The following is an 18,429-nucleotide window of genomic DNA, read 5'->3' as shown; positions in this document are numbered from 1 at the left end:
ATTTTGACCCAAAAAAAGGAATTAATTCTGAATCATCACTTTCTTCAATAAAAAATTACCAGATACACAGTTAACATAAACTATTATAGTAACATTTAAATCACTGTACTCATTCTCAGATAATCATTTTGTTAATGAATTAATAAAAAACTAGACCCTAGGTTACATAATTAGCAGCTATGTAAGTCAAGCTTAACATTTTTAACTAAAGAATATTTAACTATTAACTATTATTATATAGTCCATTATTGCCCTGTATTTTCCCAAGTAAGGTATTATTTACATGTATGCTATCACTCTTTGATTTTGGGATACTCTACCATATAGTTTCTATTGATAGTTCTCAGGTTACTTTAAAATAACATTATTAAAAATAATAAAAATAAAGGCATGACAAATTATTTTAGCTACACTATTTTTACCTTTATGTTTCAAGGACTATAATGAAATAAGAATGAAGTAAAGTATATAAGATTATACTTTTATGAATGGTATGTTTTTATGTGGCTCTATATTCTTTATTAAGTAATCTTAATATATTGTTCAGTAGGGTAGCTGCTAGCCACGAGTGGCAATTTAAATTAATTAAAATTTTTAAAAAGTTTAAAATTCTGTTTCTTAGACTACCTACATTTCAAGTATTCAGTAGCCATATGTACCTAGTGGCCACCCTATTGGACAGAACAGATAAAAAATATTTCTGTCATCACAGAAAGTTATGTTAGCTCTTATAGACCATTAAATACACAATTCCTTACTATTTATTTTGCCACATTGACATTAGACTTTTTTGTGTGTAATTTTAAAAGAGTTTAATATTTTCTAGAAATACTAACTTTTGCTGACTTCTTAAAATCTTATTTCCCCCAAATGGTCACTTTATCAACTATATATTTAAATCATCATGTTCTTTTTTCCTTTGTTATTCGATCCATTAGGATAGTCAACACCTGAAAATTTTACCATTATTTAAAACTGTTAAGTTCTATGATGAATACAGTTGAAGTAATGTCTCTAGGTGTTATTCACTTTTAAGAGAACACAGCATATGACAGTGTCTCCATGTGTCTCTTTTACCATATACAGTGAAAAAATACTTATTAAATGGTGATTTTTCCCCCTTTATCTTATTAAGTAAATTATATGGTCCTTTTTTATGGAAGCCTCCATAGTTAGGGATGTAAAACAGCAATTTCTTGGTTCTATAGCATGACATAGTTCAGAGCTGAGATTAAAGAAACCCCGTAGAGTTGTTAATACTTGAGGGCATCCCCAACTAGAAAAGTATGTGAATTTAGGCATGGGAGGAAGGAAGGATCTGCTTTAAATTTAGTGTGGGGTCACTGAATCTTAATGATAGATTAAACAAGGGAGGTAGAATAATGAATAGGGGTATGCTGTGTGTAGCACTAATACCAGAAGTCCATGGTTTGTGGCGGTTTTTTAATGTCCTTTCCCATATGGTTTTGAATAGAGCAGGTTATGGCAGGGATGAGCTAAGGAATAGCTTTGTTAATGAATAAATAGGAGTAATTTTTTTTAACAGGAGACTTGAGGCAGTTTATTTAGATTGTCTGCTTATTTAATTAATCATGTGTTTAAATTTTTTTTATCTTAATAGTACATAAAGTGGGAATGCTAAGGCATTTCTGGTATTTTATTTCTAAACTAACTATCTGCATTTCAGAAGGAGCCCTAACAGTGAATCGTTGGGTTTGATTTTACTTTCTTAATTAAAAGCCAGTTGTATGAAGCTTTTGAGCATTGGTAGGATCAATTCTTAGTTAGGGTTTGGTGTGCAGTATTAGACTTTCATTCAAGGTTGTCAATTCACTTGACAAGATTTAATAAGTTGTTTGGAGCCAGTTTCCAACTCTGTCTAATTTACCTAAACTTAACTAGTACAATTTTGGTGCCTATCCTTTTATCATAACTTTTCTCTTGGCCAAGGCAACTACTTTTCTTAAAATACCCCGTCTGCCTTCCCACCCACGTATCTTAATGAGAGAGAATGCTGAAAGCTGATCTTGGGATGTAGCAAGTTAGAATCAGAAAACCTGACCAGACGTACTTTTAAATATCTCTCAGGTGGTTCTTTGGAGGAGCTTAGCATTTCCTAAAGGAGAGGTTAAGTAGGTTGTCTCTGGTGCCTTAGTTAATCAGAGTATAGGGAAATGTAACTCTCCTGACTCCAGGGCCCCAAATGCAAACACTGGCCTAGTTGTTCCCAAACTTTCTTCTTGATGTGGGTGACTTGAATGGTTTATTTTCACTTGATGAGCCACACCCCCAGGCCACTTTAGTATTCATGGCAGACCCCAACACTAAGTCCCTTTGTTGTCTTTGTTTTTTGCATTTTTTTGTTAACAAGAAAAGATAAAATTATGAGAGACCTGATTATAGAGTGAGGTTCTGTTGCTGATGGTTCCCACCACTTTTTTCACGTCTCAAATAAAGGCAAAGGCCTAGATAGGCAACAGAAAGCAGCAAAGCAAATATAAACATCATGTCTGAGCATCCATGTGGTGCTACCAGAGTGGGAAAAGACATGATCTTTATCAAAATATAAAGATAGTTCTTTGCTAAAAACATTGATTATCAGCATTTACAAATTTTGAAGTTTGCTATAGAAGCAATGGTCTGTTCTTTAAGAAAAAAACATTTTCTAGAAGAAAAAATAAATGGATTCAGAATTTTTAAAAATCTGCATTATCATCTTGACTTAGTCATTAACTAAATGAATGACATTTAGGCAAGTAGCTTAATTTGTCTGTGTTTATGCATGTGTGCACTTGTGTGTTTTACTCATGTGAAATCAAAATAAAAGGAAATGCAATTCTATAAAAAACAAATTGGCAGAGTAGATTACTGGCATTGCCCCACATCTTCTTTCTTATAGATGCAGTTTTATTTTAGAACTTATATAGGTTGCAAATAAAACACAGCTAACTGTTTCTGATAAGAATTTCCCTTGTCCAGATCAAAAGCATAGGAGAGGTGTTGGCAAGAGTGCCCAATTGTTGAGAGATGGAAAACTGGAATAACAAGATAGGACATAATTGATTTACTGTACATTGGCCAAGTAGAAGTAGCAGACTATTATAGTGTGAATGTCTTCGTATTTTATTCTAGCCAAAACCTTCATATTCGAAAGAGGTGAGGGAGACTCAGAAGGCATTGACCAAAAGTTTGGAAGAGGAAGAACCTTTGCTAATCCTCATATGATAAAGTTTATTTACTATTTTAATATGGTATTCTCCATTTATTTACCTTGGTTTATCTTCCTTAGAAATTTTTTATCTTGCCATTTCTTTTCCAGCTCTCTGTGACATCAAGAATTGCCCTCTTACTATGAAGGCAGCATTCAATTGTTGAAACAATAACAAGTTGCTATTTACTCTGGCAGTTGTTCTTCCTCTACAGCACTTAAAAGTACAAAGTTGACAGCCTGTAACTGCTCTTCATTGCCTGTTGCAGCGCAACAGCTGTGAAAAGGCTCACTTGCTCTCATGACAGAGGCTTAGCCCATAGTTGGTCACTCTCACTTGTTACCACATAATGACCACCATTCAGAGTTAAGTGTAAATGGTCTCATGGCAAATGGTTATTTTCTATGAGAAATTTTACAATTATAGAAGTGTCAGGTGGAAAATCATTTTAAAGATAATTTATTGCAACTCTATTTTACAGAAGAGAAAAATTCAGGCTAAGAGAAGATAGGTCATAGTCATGAAAGGATCTAGATTTTGGAGTTTCATAGAACCAAATTGAATCCTATGTCATCGTTTAGTAACTGAAGTAACCTTGAGCAAATTATGTTTTCTAAGCCTTCATTTTCTCATTTGAAAAATGAAGATAATAATACATGTAAAAGGTTATTGTGAGGATGATGATGTATTAACATAGTACCTGGTTTACAGATAATGCTCAATACGTCTTCAATTGCCTTTCTCTTTCCTCCTCTTTCCGTAGCTCTGCGTCACTCAGATAATTAGTGGCACGGCTGAAATGAAAACCCATGACTCCAAAGTGCATTTCTTTACTTTGAATAAATTTTGTTTTATTATAGAAGTAATGGAAACTTAGAAAAGAAATACACAGAAATTAAAAATGAGTCATAATACCATGATATAGAGGTAATAAATTTTAACAATTGTTTTCTATCTCTCTGGTCTTTCTTTTATACATACATATATACATATACATACATGTTTATGTATAACTTAAACAGAACTGTACATGATTTTCTAACCTGGTTTTTCTTAACTAGATAGTAACAACTTTTAATGTTGCTAAATATTCTTCTACATCAGAGGTCAGTAAGTTTTTTCTGGAAAGGGCCAGATAATAAATATTTTGGGCTTTTCAGTCCATGTAGTCTCTGTTGCATGTACTCAACAATGCTATCCTAGTAGTGCAAAAGCAGTCAGAGATAAATGTAAACAAGTGAATGTGGCTGTGTTCCAATGCAACTTTATTTACGAAAAAAGATGGTAGACTGGATTTGGCCTCTGGGCTGTTCTTTGCTGAACCTGGTTTTACATCATCATTTTAATGGCTGCATGGTATTTCGTTCATTCATTTAACTATTCTATTATTGGATATTAGATTGTGCTGGTTTTTTGTTGATGATTTTGTATGATAAATAAGGCTGTAATGAATATCCTTATATCTAAATATTTGGTTGCATATATGTTTATGTCTAAGATTAATTAGTACATTGCTTCTGACATTATATTAGATTGTTTGTCTATAAAAATTCAGACTTAAAAATCAAAACATTTCTGGTCCGCAGTATTTCTTGATTATGTGACCAATCTTTAAAGTAGTACATAAAATTGAATTTCACAAAATGGTTTTAGGTTAAAGTAAAACTCCTAAAAATGTTCTTGTAATTTTTCCAGTTATTTTTATAATTGACCTTTTGCTTAAATTTGTGGAAGGAATTATAAATTGATTAATTTACTAATGAGGATATTTTAAGAGCTTTTATTGAGTGACTGCTGTTTTATTCACTACAGGCAATAAGAAACATTTGCTTCTATAGTATTTATTAGGCCATTAAATAACTGGAAAAATTTTATTCCCTCATTGTTTCCAAAAAGTACAGAGAGGAGATATTGCCTTCAACAATAAGGTCTTGATTTACTGATAGGCTATTAACCTTTTTCTTTTGGGTCTTGTTTCAGCTAACCCACAAGAGGAAAAAATAGTTAGTCATTTATGTGTCTCAAACATAGTTCTCTAGTGTTTAGGGTATTTCTTTAATTCAGCTGACATATATAGGTATCTTCCAAGTTTATTTAGTGTGACCAATAGATCATTTATTGTGGATTTGCAGGTTTACTGCAATTTCCAAATATAAATTATAGCCAGAAAGCAATCACATTTAAGCTTGAGGCAGAAAACCTGAAGATTAACATAGATTTTCTGTTAGCAGAAATTTAGATTAAGAATGCTGTAAAGTCTATAGTAAAGAAGTAGTGTCTTCGCTTATTAATTTCTTAGACTAAACTACTTATCTAAACAAAATTACAGTATTTCTAAAATTTCTGTAACAAATCATTACTAATCATATTCATTCTCAGAAGGGACTGTCCATCTTATGCAGAGCTCAAAAAATTTTAGAATCAGTAAACTCAAGATGCATGACCATCCTGAAAGAGCCTGTATACAATTTGTACATCCTAAAGTAGTGCTTCTTAAACTTTGGTAAGAATTACCTAGAGGAATCATTAACACACAGATTAATGCCTCCAGAGTGTCCAACACATGAGGTATTTGGTGGAGCCCAGGAATTTGCATTTCTTACAGTTTCCAGGTGGTACTAATACTGTTCACACTGTGAACCACTGTTGTAGAAAAATAATTGACCGATTTTTTTTAGTTATAATTTTAATTTCTGCAACTTCACAATTTCTCTATACCTCTATTTTAGAAAGCTCCTAAAATTTAGCCTCTTTTCAATTTATGAAATATACTGAGCTTTGCTCATCTATAAACATTTTCTTAGCACTTTATGAATTGTCTTTTATCTTAAAATCCAGGTTTAACCTTTAATTAAGGATATAAATTCATTTCAATAAATTCATGATTATTAGTTCAATTACTTTAAATATGATCTAACTTTGCAATTTTAATGTCATTTTCACCCACACCAGACTTTTAGTGTAAGCAATTATCAATATAACCCAATGAAAGTGCTAAGCCTTATCCTTGGTAGTTTTTTTAAGATGGCCAAAATCCATTTCCAATATATGCATTTAAACTAGTTTCCATATTTGATTAGCTTTATCATCATCATCCTAGTAATCTCTTAAAATGCCAATTGTCAAATTTCTTTATAGGGAAGAGATGAAATAAGTTTTTAAATATAGTACAAAGCAAAACTAAGTTACAGTGGTTAGAATGAAGAATTAATTCACTTAGAGCCAAAAGATGTTTTAAAACTGCAGAATATAGTCATTTCAAAGCCTGATTGAAAGCAACTCAATTTTATACTTTTCTTGAAACAATATCCTCATTGTTTTTGGAAAGATAGTATTTGAGAAAAAGAAATGTCTCCATTTACTGTTTTTATGACGAGAGAATAGTTAGGTCTTTTAAATGGTTAATGAGAAGAAGTAATAGTTAAACACTTGGAGCATTGATTTCTGATTTGAATTCTCCAACACAGGCCAGCCCTGGGGGAAGGAAAAAAAAAGCTTGCTAATTAACATTTGATTACTGATGCCACCTTCTCATTCCCCTTGCACCATCCGGTTTCAAGCGCTTTTTGTTCAGGAAGGATTTTTAGGAGGGTTGTAACTTGCATCTTAGTAAAACAAATCTGTACAATATGTTTAAAAAGAAGAAAAAGAAAAGACCTTAGATATGAAGTATGTGTTCAAAACCCACTTTGAATCAGAAGTGATTGGTTTCTTAACTATAAGCCTTTCAGAGCACCAAAGATTGCTAGGAAACTGGAACTAAGCCTAGCCAGTATGCCTTATTTTGATTTAAACACATACAAATACTTAACTTGTTCAGTGCTGTTATTATTTAGCAAACTCTTAACCAGAACATCATTTGATAGAGTGAAGTACTTGGAGTTCAAATTTTGGTATATTTAAAATTTGGATAAGCTCAGGTTCTAATATGACCAGAGGCCTTTTCTTCTAAGAATGATAAAAGAATGAGATGCCTGTAGTTTCAGGGTACTTTTTGTAAGGGCTATAATGCGACATAGTATCTTAATTCAGAAAATCTAGAAACTAAAGTGCTAATAGCTATTATTCTAAGCCCATGGCAATTAAATATTTTGAGTTTTTCTTTTTTTTCTTTACTAAAATGTTTGCTACATGAAGAATCATGGGCCAGATTTCACAAATTTTTAAATGTTCAAATAAATTAATAAAACTGAAACTATATCACTTAGTAGTGTTATGGCAAAACCATAGCCACTCTAATAACATTTGGTTGATGGAATAGTTATTTGGGAAACCAATGTGACAGGCTTCATTTTTAAATGACATCTCATAAGGGGAAAATATTAATTAGCTTTTTAAAAAAAGTGTAATGAAAGTAAAGACTAAGACTTTTCTTCATCCAAGAAAAATTTCACCCAAACACTTATATCTTTATTTCGCACCTGAAATTATTTGCCATTTTCTTTTTTGATGTCACTGCTATATTTATTAACTTTACTATTGTTCTTCCATTTTCTAGCTTTACTAGTTTTAAACTTTCCCCTCATTACTTCCTTGTCTTATATATATTTAGCACTTCTTTTCTTGTACCTAGGATTAACCACAATATTTTTATGAAATCATAGGACTTTAGAGCTTTGAAAATCAGAAATTACCATGTTGTATTCTCTTCTAAGGTTAAGTAAACTAAATCTCAGAAAGGCTTCATCAGTTTGCCCACAGTAACAACGATCAGAATTAGGATTAGAAATCTAGCTCTATACCTCTCATTATGCCACAACACCTCAAACTTTGTGACTTTTCTATTATTAGAATCTGCTTTTACTTGGTTAATACTTCAATGACATTTAAAATTCCCTGAAATGTTTTTCAGTAGTTTGACCAACATTTTGCTCACAAGAAATCATTTTATTATAGCTGACATTATTATCTACTGTTTTATATTTTTTAATTTGTATAGTTTACAAAAACTCATTTGAGGCTGATCTGAGCTTCAAAATTTAGCCTTTAGCAGAGTAACTTTTCCTAAGAATTATTTTTCTAAGATTTTTCTGATGAAACTTAATTAAAAAATAATATGGAAAATTTAAGTTAATTGTAATCAAATTTTATGGGAGATGAATATCTTGTAAACTAAAATACGGTATTTTTATAATTTTATATTGAGCAGATTGTAATAAAATGATCTTTTTCCTAGTGCTGTGTTTAGCATGGAAATTTCCACAGACACTGAGGAAGTACGAAGTAGAGTCTATTGCTTAGCATTTTACATTAAATATAGTATATGAACAGATGTTTGTTAATGAAAAGTAATAAGGAAACAAATCAATACCATATTAATTCTTTACTATTAAGAGTTAATATTATTTATATATTTTCTCAGTTATAAACAATTCTTATCTAAAACCTTGGGGAAGAAATTAAACTATCCCTTTAGAAAATCTAGAAAGCAAACTGGAAAACCTATTGTCAATCTGGAACTCTTGATCCAAGTACATTATAGTTTGTAACATAATTTTAATGTTCAGCTGGTAATTAAAGCATTTATTAAATTCCTTCAGAACTAATTGAAACATTTGCATAGTTTAGCAGCTTGAAATCTCATAGATTTAGAGCTTAATGCAAAACAAGAATTGAAAAGATTATGAAGGTTCAGCATGATCTTGAGCCAATGCTGATCAAAGAAAATGTGTAAAACAAAAAGGCCCTTAGGAAATGTTACCCTGTGAAGTGCCACTTGTCCTTAACTAGAATTTAACACACACTCTAAAGATGAAACTCCATCAGAAGCTGCACAATAATGACAGCTGGGCATGCCAGCCACAGCAACGCAGCCTGCGTGTGTGTTCTTTCTACCTCTCACAAGTGCTCTCACATCTCTTGAATTGATCAATTACTCTACTCCCCCTTCCCCTTCTCTATCTTGTTGTCCCTTCTTTCTTTTTTTCTCATCTCCCTCTTTCTGTCTCTTTACCTTCCATCCCCATCTCCTTCCCTTTTCTTTTCCCCTTCTTTCCTCCTCTCCACCTCCTTCCCTCTCTTCCCCTCCCTCTCTCCTTCTCTCTCCATCCTCCCTCCTTCTCTGAGAGAACTCTCTGTCCTTCATCTGATTCATGATGACTTTAAATTAATCTGCATCATTTTATACACAGCTGTATTTTATCATTCAGGTTTTCTGGAATACTAATTTTTTTAAAGAATCATTTTAACTTTTGCTTTGTTTACATTTTGGATTTTTTGCCTTCCCTGAAGGATTGTGGTTTAAATTTTTAATTAAATATAACCATCAATAAAGTTAATGGAATTCTAATATCTCTGTTAGTAAAATCATCACTCATTTGGTGCATTTGTAATTTTATCACTTGTGCTTTACCCATATACTGGTAAAATCTACCTGTGGTTACAGTATTGATAAACATGGAATTATTTTTGAAAAACCAATTTGTTTTCACTTAAATTGTTGTTTGGTGATTGTGGTTCAACACAAAATTCTTTTGGCTTAATCTCAGCATACTCCGGGAATTTAGCCTTTGCATTGGAACAATTAAACATTAGCCTAATATGCTTTACATGGTACCCTCTCAGCCAAGTTCTGTCTGCATTAACCAGTTTATTCTATGACAAGTTGCTTAACAGATGTCATTCTGGGGAGAACAATGAAGCCAAATACTTGTGCAGTGGCTAACATTACTCTAACTTTGATCACTTTTGTTCAGCACATCAGTCTGGCGTTGTGCTTTATACCAACATAACACTATAGCCAGAACATGCTTTTCAGGCTTAGAATAGCAAAGGAATGTTATTCAATTCAGTGCAGTTACAGATGAGTTAATGAAAGAAGAAAATACTGTTTATTTCATAATACCTTATTGTTGTATTTTGGAATTAAGGTGGAATTTAAAGAATCCCACTCCAAAGTTATTTCTTTAAATACTCATACTGTTTGTGTATACTTCCAAATGCTGGGGTAGCCTGGCCACTTTTCCAACATACATAAATATTTGTCCTGCTTTTATTCAAAAATAGGTGATAAAATTCGGTATATCTAGGCAACATGATCCAAAAACAATTTTAAAAAAGGAATTTTTTTTGCCTTGAAGCCTAAAGACTCCTCATACTCCTTCTATCCATTCTCTCTCTTTTATTAATACAATGCTTTGGGTTTCTGGATCACCTTTCTCCTTAAGAGCACTAATTTTTAAGCATTACTAGATAGTCTCAGTTGGTGAAAATGATCAGATGTTAAACCAGTTGCATTTGGATAAATTGTTGGATAATAATAACTGATGAAAATTTCTAAACTTGATGTGACTGACTATAAACAAAATATTGCATGGTAGACTGGCCATCGCTAAAAACCTCTAAAGAAAAGCTGTTTGTTTGAATTGAGTAGGGATCAAGCCATACCCCAAGCTCCTCAGATCTCATTTACTAACTCTTTTTTTCCACAGGTGTACAATAGAGATAAAAATAGATTGAGTTCTGTTTTGTTTTGTTTTTCCTTTCCCTAGTGAACATATATCTCTATTTCACTGGAAGAATAGCTTAGATGTGTTTATGTATAAGAAAGAGTAATGTGATAACAAAATGCTGTAATTGGACAACATGATACTTTAGACTTCTGCATTTTTAAAACATGAATGAATGCTTGTTGAAATATAAAGAACCATATTGAAGTCTTATTATAGAATATAGTATGGGCAACGTTTCAACACTAGCTTCATTTGCTACAATAGGGTAATAATGCCATAACTAACCTGAAGAGACATGGTCTTTCCACTATTATGATTTGTTAATTTATTTTGTTTGTGAATAAAGAATAAAATGGAATTTCTATAAGCTATTTAGAAAAAAAGCTGAAGGAAAGACATGATACTTCTTAATTACTGGATAACATAGAGTTTAACCTTCCAATACCGTATTCTAGTAAGTTCCCTTCTCTCCTTCTAAATTGAAAGGTATAATATTGCGTGTTGGGAAAAATAGTTCTTCATCTTTAACAGCATTTGTTGTATTTTATTTTCACGAAGGGCCTAAACAATATAATAATGGATGGCTCTGATGTTAATAAATATTCCATTGAAATGATTTTTAATTTGGGATGATTTCAAAGAAATAACCTCTATTAATAAGCTTTTATATCTTTGAAACTTACATGGAAAAATAAAGACAACTTGAAGTTTTTCCTCCCATGCTCCTCCCCCAAAAACCACTACCCTTCTCTCTCCCACATAGAAACTTGCAATATATATTTGAATCATTGCACATTTAAAAAATTAAATAAATTACAAAAATTTATAATTGTGGCCCTAAGTGAACTGTGTGCGTGAAGTTTGTTGACTGAAAAGAAACTTGAAGTCAACCAGGAGTTGAAAAACAATTAAGGGAAAAGGGATGTTTCTTCAACTATTATTTCATCTAGTCTTCATTTAAAATCTTTTAAATTTGATATTGTTCTTCTTTACAAAATATTTCTGACTTGTGTTTTCCTTGTTTTAAATTCTTGTTTTGAATCTAGAAGAAAACAGGAAATTCAGTGTATGCCACATAAATTGATTGGAAGCTATCATAAGTCATGTAGAAATCCTATTTTAATTGTGCTACTTCTTTCTTTTTAATAGGTAAAGAGAAATGTTTATGACCTTACAAGTATCCCTGTTCGCCATCAATTATGGGAAGGCTGGCCAACTTCTGCCACAGATGACTCAGTAAGTAACTGTCAAATTCTCAGTTTTATATCCTCTTCTTTCTTTTGCTACTTTAATTCTAATTGGCTTTGATCATAAGCAGAATCAAATGCTTTGAATCTTCCATTGAAAGAACTTTACAAATCAATGTGAAAACAAGAGGAGTTGTAATAATTTGAGTTCACTTGAAGAATAGATATTACAAGCCAAATACATCAACATTGTATTGGCAATGTTATAGTATCAATGTCAAAAGCTTGATGGTTCTTGATTTGACCTAAATTCTTTTCCTTGATGAGAAGAATATATTCAGATATTACGAATGTTCAAATCAAAATTTTTTTTTCCTAAGTTACAGTATTTCAAAATCAACTAATCATTATATTTCATTCTAAAACTAAATTTCTCATAGTAGACTGGTGCTTTAAAAACAATTTTTATGCTATGTTGCCCAGGCTGTAAAAGAGAAAAGAAAATATAAATAAATAAACAAACAAACAAACCTAGTTTTACAGTTAGTATTAAAAAAGCACTTTAATCTTAAATATACCCATAAATTTCACTATCATAAAAAACTGGAAGAAAAGATTTAGTCTGTCATTTTTGCCTATTATTATATTTATTTATATTATATTGATATTATATTTATAATGATTCCTATTGTAAATTTTCAGACATTTTTTTCTATCTCTGCCTTGTTTCCAGTCATTGCTCTTTTCCATGAGAGTAAATTTTATTATCTAAGGAGGCAACTGAAATTGTTTGGTCACTTTTTCCCATAAACTTGCTTGTTCTAACCAGATACTCATTTTTTTAAAAAAAGTAAAAATAGGAAAAAAAAAAAAAAAAAGTAAAAATAAAAGAATCTTTCAGGAATTCTGAAGTTAAATCTAATTTTCAAAATAAATATGGCTAAAAAGAAATTGGGACTTTGTAAACATCTTTTAATGATTATGGCTTAGAATTGAATTACCTTTCCATATTTTCTAGTAAATGTTATGTTTCTGCCTGGATAATAACTACTCCTCTTCTGGCACCAACACCATGTATTTTAATGTGAAGGAATTCTCTGTGGAAGACAGAAACATTTTAAGACAATTTGTTTATGTAGATGATACTTGCGTCTAATTACTCTACAGTGTTAAATGCTGTGCCTTTGGAACATGCTTTTGTGGGTTATGAAACTTTAAAAATAATCAGAAAATAGCACAGCTTATTTTAATGAACCTTCCAGCAAAAAAATTATTTAGGTATAGGCCCCTACATTTATTTCTGAACAACTGATTTTATCATTGAGATTATAGTATATCATTAGTATTATTGACTGGTTGTCCATTGCTAAGGATAGTAGTTGTTGGGGTTTCTTTGTTTTGTTGGGTTCTTTTGTTTGTTTGTTTCCTTTGAGGTTAGAAATTTGATAGAATGAGCTACATTTATTTTTACAAAATTAAAAGAGTGATGTTCATAAATGATAGCCTACTGTTTACCTGACGAGACATGAATAAACCAGAAATGTTCTTAGTATTGTCTAAGAACCCATTACAAGAAATAACAGAAGAAAATAAAATTAAGATCTAAGCATGTCATTTAAATTTCCTGAGTTTTAATTATCTCACTTATTTGGAGGATTGTTATAAAGATGCATGATAATATATATATATATATATATATATAGTATCTGACTCAGAGTAGATAATAAGAGTCAATATTGTGATTAACGTTAAGATAACTCAAGAAAAAGATCGCAGGTGTGAAATGGCTGGTTTAAATAAATGAAATGGTGCCTGAAATTTGTTTCAAAATAAACTGTGGGTGGCGGAGAGTGAGAATAGAGGTAATCCAGATTAGGCATCTATTGATCATTGTTGAATCTGGGTGGAGCGTATATTGGGTTTATTATACTGTTCTCTCAACTTCTGTATAATTTGAAATTTTTCATAATAAAAAGTTTAAAGCAAAAATAATTTGGTTTAGGAGCACAAGCATAAGGTAATAGAGAATATCTAGAAATATGGGGCTTCACAGGGTAGGAAGAACCAACTGCTCATGGAACCCACACTTGTAGAGACTAGACTGAAATAGGCTTATCAAGTGCCAGTTCCAAGAATAATACGCAAATTCAATAAAATACAATCAGTTCTTCTGTCTGTAACATAGTGCCTTTTACATTTTAGATGCTAATTCATTGAATTCACACTGGCTTGTATCTTTTCTTTTTCTGTTCTTCTTTTAAAAGACAGAGTCCGGCTCAATCGTCCAGGCTGGAGTGCCCTGGCATGATCTTAGTTCCTTGTAATCTTGGGCTCAAACTATCCTCCCACCTTAGCCTGCCCAGTAGCTGGGGCTACAGATGTGCCACTACCATACCCAGCTAATTTATAAATTTTTTATAGAGATGAGGGTCTCACTATGTTGTCCAGGATTGTCACAAACTGATTGTCTTTTGAGACCCATGTTTAATGATTTTTATAACATTTAATTTCTTACCAAAGAGTTGTAATGCAGTTTCACTACTATAGGAAAATATGGAAAGCAGCTAAAACTGACTGTATCCAAGACTATAATGCTACTTAGTGCTGTATCTAACACAGCAAACACAAGAGGGAATTCCCACCAGGAGGCTTGATTCTTTTTGCCTCATTATTCATATTTTCACCTTGTCCTGGAATCTGTGAAGTGGTGCCTGCCCACACCTCCCCAGAGCAAATGTCACATTGGCAGGATGTTGCCTTAAGCTGCATGATTTGATAAAACAAAGATGTTTAGGGCCAGACTGCTTTTAACTGGTGCTACAGCAGATCCACCAGCTCCAGTGCTTGAGTTTAGATAAAAATGGCTTATAACTGTAGTCTTCTAAGGAGATCCTAGCCAAATAAGTGTCATAAAATCTTTCTTTCATTAGGACTATAAAAACTCATAAAGCTGGTGCTTGTAATCTATATTGTTGCAGGCAGTGGTGTTTTTATATTTACTGAAATCACTCAAGTGGAGGCATCTGCTACAAAACAAGATAGTCCTCACAGCTTAGGGCATGAATTGGGTACAGCTGAGAAATGTCAGCTGTGTAAACAGCCTGAAATGTGTTACCAACAAAAATATAATTAATTTCTTTCCAAGACAGTGTGCCATAACTTATTACTTAGAATGGTTTAACTTTCAGAGAAAGCACCTGAACATTTGCTTCCAGTGCCAGAGTAGAGGATTGGTTATAAAGGTCATTAAAAATGAGGTTAGTTTGTATTTTTCCTGCTAAGTTGCAGAAATTTTTATGGCCTTGAATATACAGTAGCTTTAAATACAAATGGCTTCCATGAATTCGTGGAAATACCATAGATTAAGAATTTATTGGATTTGGAGTGATGAAAATATTCTAAATATTAGATTGTGGTAAAGATTGCACATCTCTCAGTTTACTAAAAATTATTTAATTGAACATTTAAAATGATTACATTTTACAGCATGTAAATTATGCCTCAATGAAGCTATTCTTTTAAAAAAAGAAGTGGATGGGGAAGAACTAGATTAAAATACTTATTCATTTGTGTTTTTATACTGCATGAGAAATACTTTGCAATAACACAGGAGATGTTTTCTTCAGTATAATTTTCATTAACCTTTGATCTATTAAACAGGATGAAGAAACAGGCTTCTTATAATCAGATTCTTATACAATCTCGATTCTCTTACTAACCTGGTAGAATTTTCAGTCTTTTGACACTTTCAAACTACTCAGTGAAGTCAACAATCAAGAATATTGTTGCCCATCTCCCTTCAGGGTTAAAATATTTTCTTCCTTGTGGTTGTACCCTAATGGAGCATGGGATATTGTATGAATTGTCAATAACTCTTTCAGTTCCTTTTGCACTCTTTCATCAGGGAAATAGGTATCTAAAGCTTCACCAGTAGGGGAATGTTTTCATGCTGTGACAGTTCAGCTGTGAGAACAAGGAGTTGCAAGCAGGCAAAATCTCATTTTACACTTTAACAAGGACACTCTTGGTTTCTAGAGAGTAGAAATAATTTTAACACTGTGAATTACATTTAGACACTGTATTATAATGTAGACAATTTGAGTATATGTAGTTTTTTTAATTCCAGAATTTGATAATGCTATGTAATAGAGGAAAAGTCCTTTAATTTGAATACTTTCTTGTTGTGTGTCTTTATTTTTCTTTTGAGATTACTAATGGTCTTTCCATTGGCTAAGAAATACTCAGATTTTGAAAAATTAGAAATTTTAGAATCAGGGGTCTTTGGCATGTGTTAGGAGACAGAAAGCTACTCATTAAATATTTTTACATTGAGAATGTAAGGTCACTTATAAGCAAAACCATTACATGGTGGCCTTTCTATAAAATAAAAACAAAAACCAGACATGTTCTTCAATAGAAACAAATCTTTGAATGAAAGAATGTCATTTGCTTTTTTCCTTCTAATGGGGACCATTTTCTTCTGTGACTTCTCCCTGGTGTCTTATGTTTAGCAGGTGTCTATTTGTGTACATTATCCTGACACAGGACTACCACCTCCACTTTATAGGAGTAGGGGTGGTGGCTGTGACTTCTCCCTGGTGTCTTGTGTTTAGCAAGTGTCTACTTGTGGACATTATCCTGACACAGGACTACCATTCCCATTTTATAGGAATTCAAATGCAGAGTCTCGCAGTCTCCAGTTACCACATATTTACCACACTGTAGTTACCAACTAAGTAAATTCATAAGCCTCCACTATAGTCATTCTGTTCATTGTTGCAAAGTTAATATTTCTGAAGTACAACATGAATCACATTCAGCCTTGCTTATTTACTTTAGGTGACAGCCCAATACCTGCTGATTTATGTACAAGTTTTTATGCTGGCATTCAAACCTTTCGTTCTTTGGTCTGAAACTTTCCTTCCAGGCTTATTTTCCCATACAGGTCCTGAGTAAATACTTGATAAGTATTTATTGAATGAATGATCGTGTATTATACCTTATATGCCTCAGCTTTAGCTAAATATTCATCTTCTTCAATATACTTATTGCTCTCTCCCACTCTGTGTCATTTAATATTATTCCTTCCACCCAGAATACTGACAATTATCTCCTTCCTTCAAGACGTTTCTTTAAGAAACCCTGCCTGTGTCCCTCTTCCCATGCCCTTTCTGTAACCCTCTTAAAAATTATTTTGTAGTTCTGCTCTTCTATTTAAATTCTTTTCACTTCTTTGTCATTGTCTTCTTTTTCTTCTCTTTCTCTTTCTCCTTCTTTCTTCCTTTTTTTAGACAGGGTCTTGCTCTGTCACTGAGGCTGGGTATAGTGGCATAACTGTAGCTTACTAAAATCTTACTGAAACCTCGAAATCTTGGCATCGAAATCAATCAAGCCTCCTGCCTTAGCCTTCCAAGTAGCTAGCACTACAGGCATGCCCCACCAAGCCTGGCTAATTTTTAAATTTTTTGTAGAGAGAGGGTCTCGCTATGGTGTTTAGGCTGGTCTCAAACTCCTGGCCTCAAGTGATCCTCTAACCTCAGCCTGTCAAAATGCTGGGATTATAGGCATAAGCCACCATGCCTGGCTTCTTTTGTTCTTTCTTTCCTTCATTCTTCCCTTCCTTTCTCATATCTGACTCTTATCGCTTTACTATTTGAGTCATCACAAACAACTTAACTTCTCTGGGTCTCAGCCTCCATAACTGTCAAACAAGCATAATTACTTATAGAGTTATTTGGAAGACTAAAGGCATCAGTAGTTACAAGGACAGTTACTCCTAGGTTTATTTTTGAAGATTGAAGTAGTTAGTACTATTAGGTTATTAAGTATAAATTGTAGGGTTTGAGAAGGTTTGAGAAGTTCTAATCTGGTGATTTTAATCATGAAAATGAGCCATGTGGGTGACCTGAGACCAAGATAGATAATGATGAGTTGAAAGCTGTAGTGGAAGTGAATCCATCTCAATCTACATGTGAATTAGCAGCAAGGTTCAACATTACTATTCCAACAATATTGGACCATTTGAAACACATCGGCAAGTTAAAGAAGCTGCATAGATGGGTTCCACATGACTTAAATGAGTGTCAAAAGAGAAATCATCTCAAAGCTTGCCTTTCATTGTTGTCATGACATAAATGGGAACCATTTCTACACCATTTTGTTACATATGATGAAAAATGGATTCTTTTTGACAATCGCATGTGTTTGGCACAATGGTTGCATAAAGATGAAGTGCCAAAACACAGTCCAAAACCAAATATTCATCAAAAAAAGCTAATGGTGTCCGTCTGGTGGTCTAGTGCTGGTATTATCCACTACAGCTTCATGAAACCTGGTCAATCAATTACAGGGGATGGACTGCAACCAATTAGATGACATGATAAGGATGATTGTGATTAAGCAGCTGAGATTAGTCAATAGAGACAGGCCAATCATCTTGCAAGGCAATGCTCGATCACATTTCACACACACAAAACTGCTCAAACTATAGCAGCTGGACTTGGAAACTCTCTGTCACCCGCTGTATTCACCAGACCTTGTACCAACTGACTACCACTTCTTCCAGGTTTTGGATCACTTGTA

General features: G+C 32.8%; 1 protein-coding gene across 2 annotated transcripts in view; it reads left to right on the top strand.

Moving 5' to 3' along the window:
• The window catches only part of FAF1 (Fas associated factor 1), a 482,102-nt gene that overhangs the window by 248,921 nt on the left and 214,752 nt on the right, over positions 1-18,429 (top strand). For both annotated transcript variants that reach the window (XM_012776173.3, XM_075998246.1), the window contains one exon: positions 11,810-11,896. In XM_012776173.3, coding sequence (XP_012631627.1) covers positions 11,810-11,896 — 87 coding nt within the window. The remainder of the gene's footprint in view (positions 1-11,809; positions 11,897-18,429) is intronic.

The sequence above is a fragment of the Microcebus murinus genome, chromosome 2 (genome assembly GCF_040939455.1).
Source record: "Microcebus murinus isolate Inina chromosome 2, M.murinus_Inina_mat1.0, whole genome shotgun sequence".
NCBI lineage: Eukaryota > Metazoa > Chordata > Mammalia > Primates > Cheirogaleidae > Microcebus > Microcebus murinus.
The sequence above is the reverse complement of the archived record's forward strand: the minus strand, read 5'-3'. Positions and strand labels throughout refer to the sequence as shown.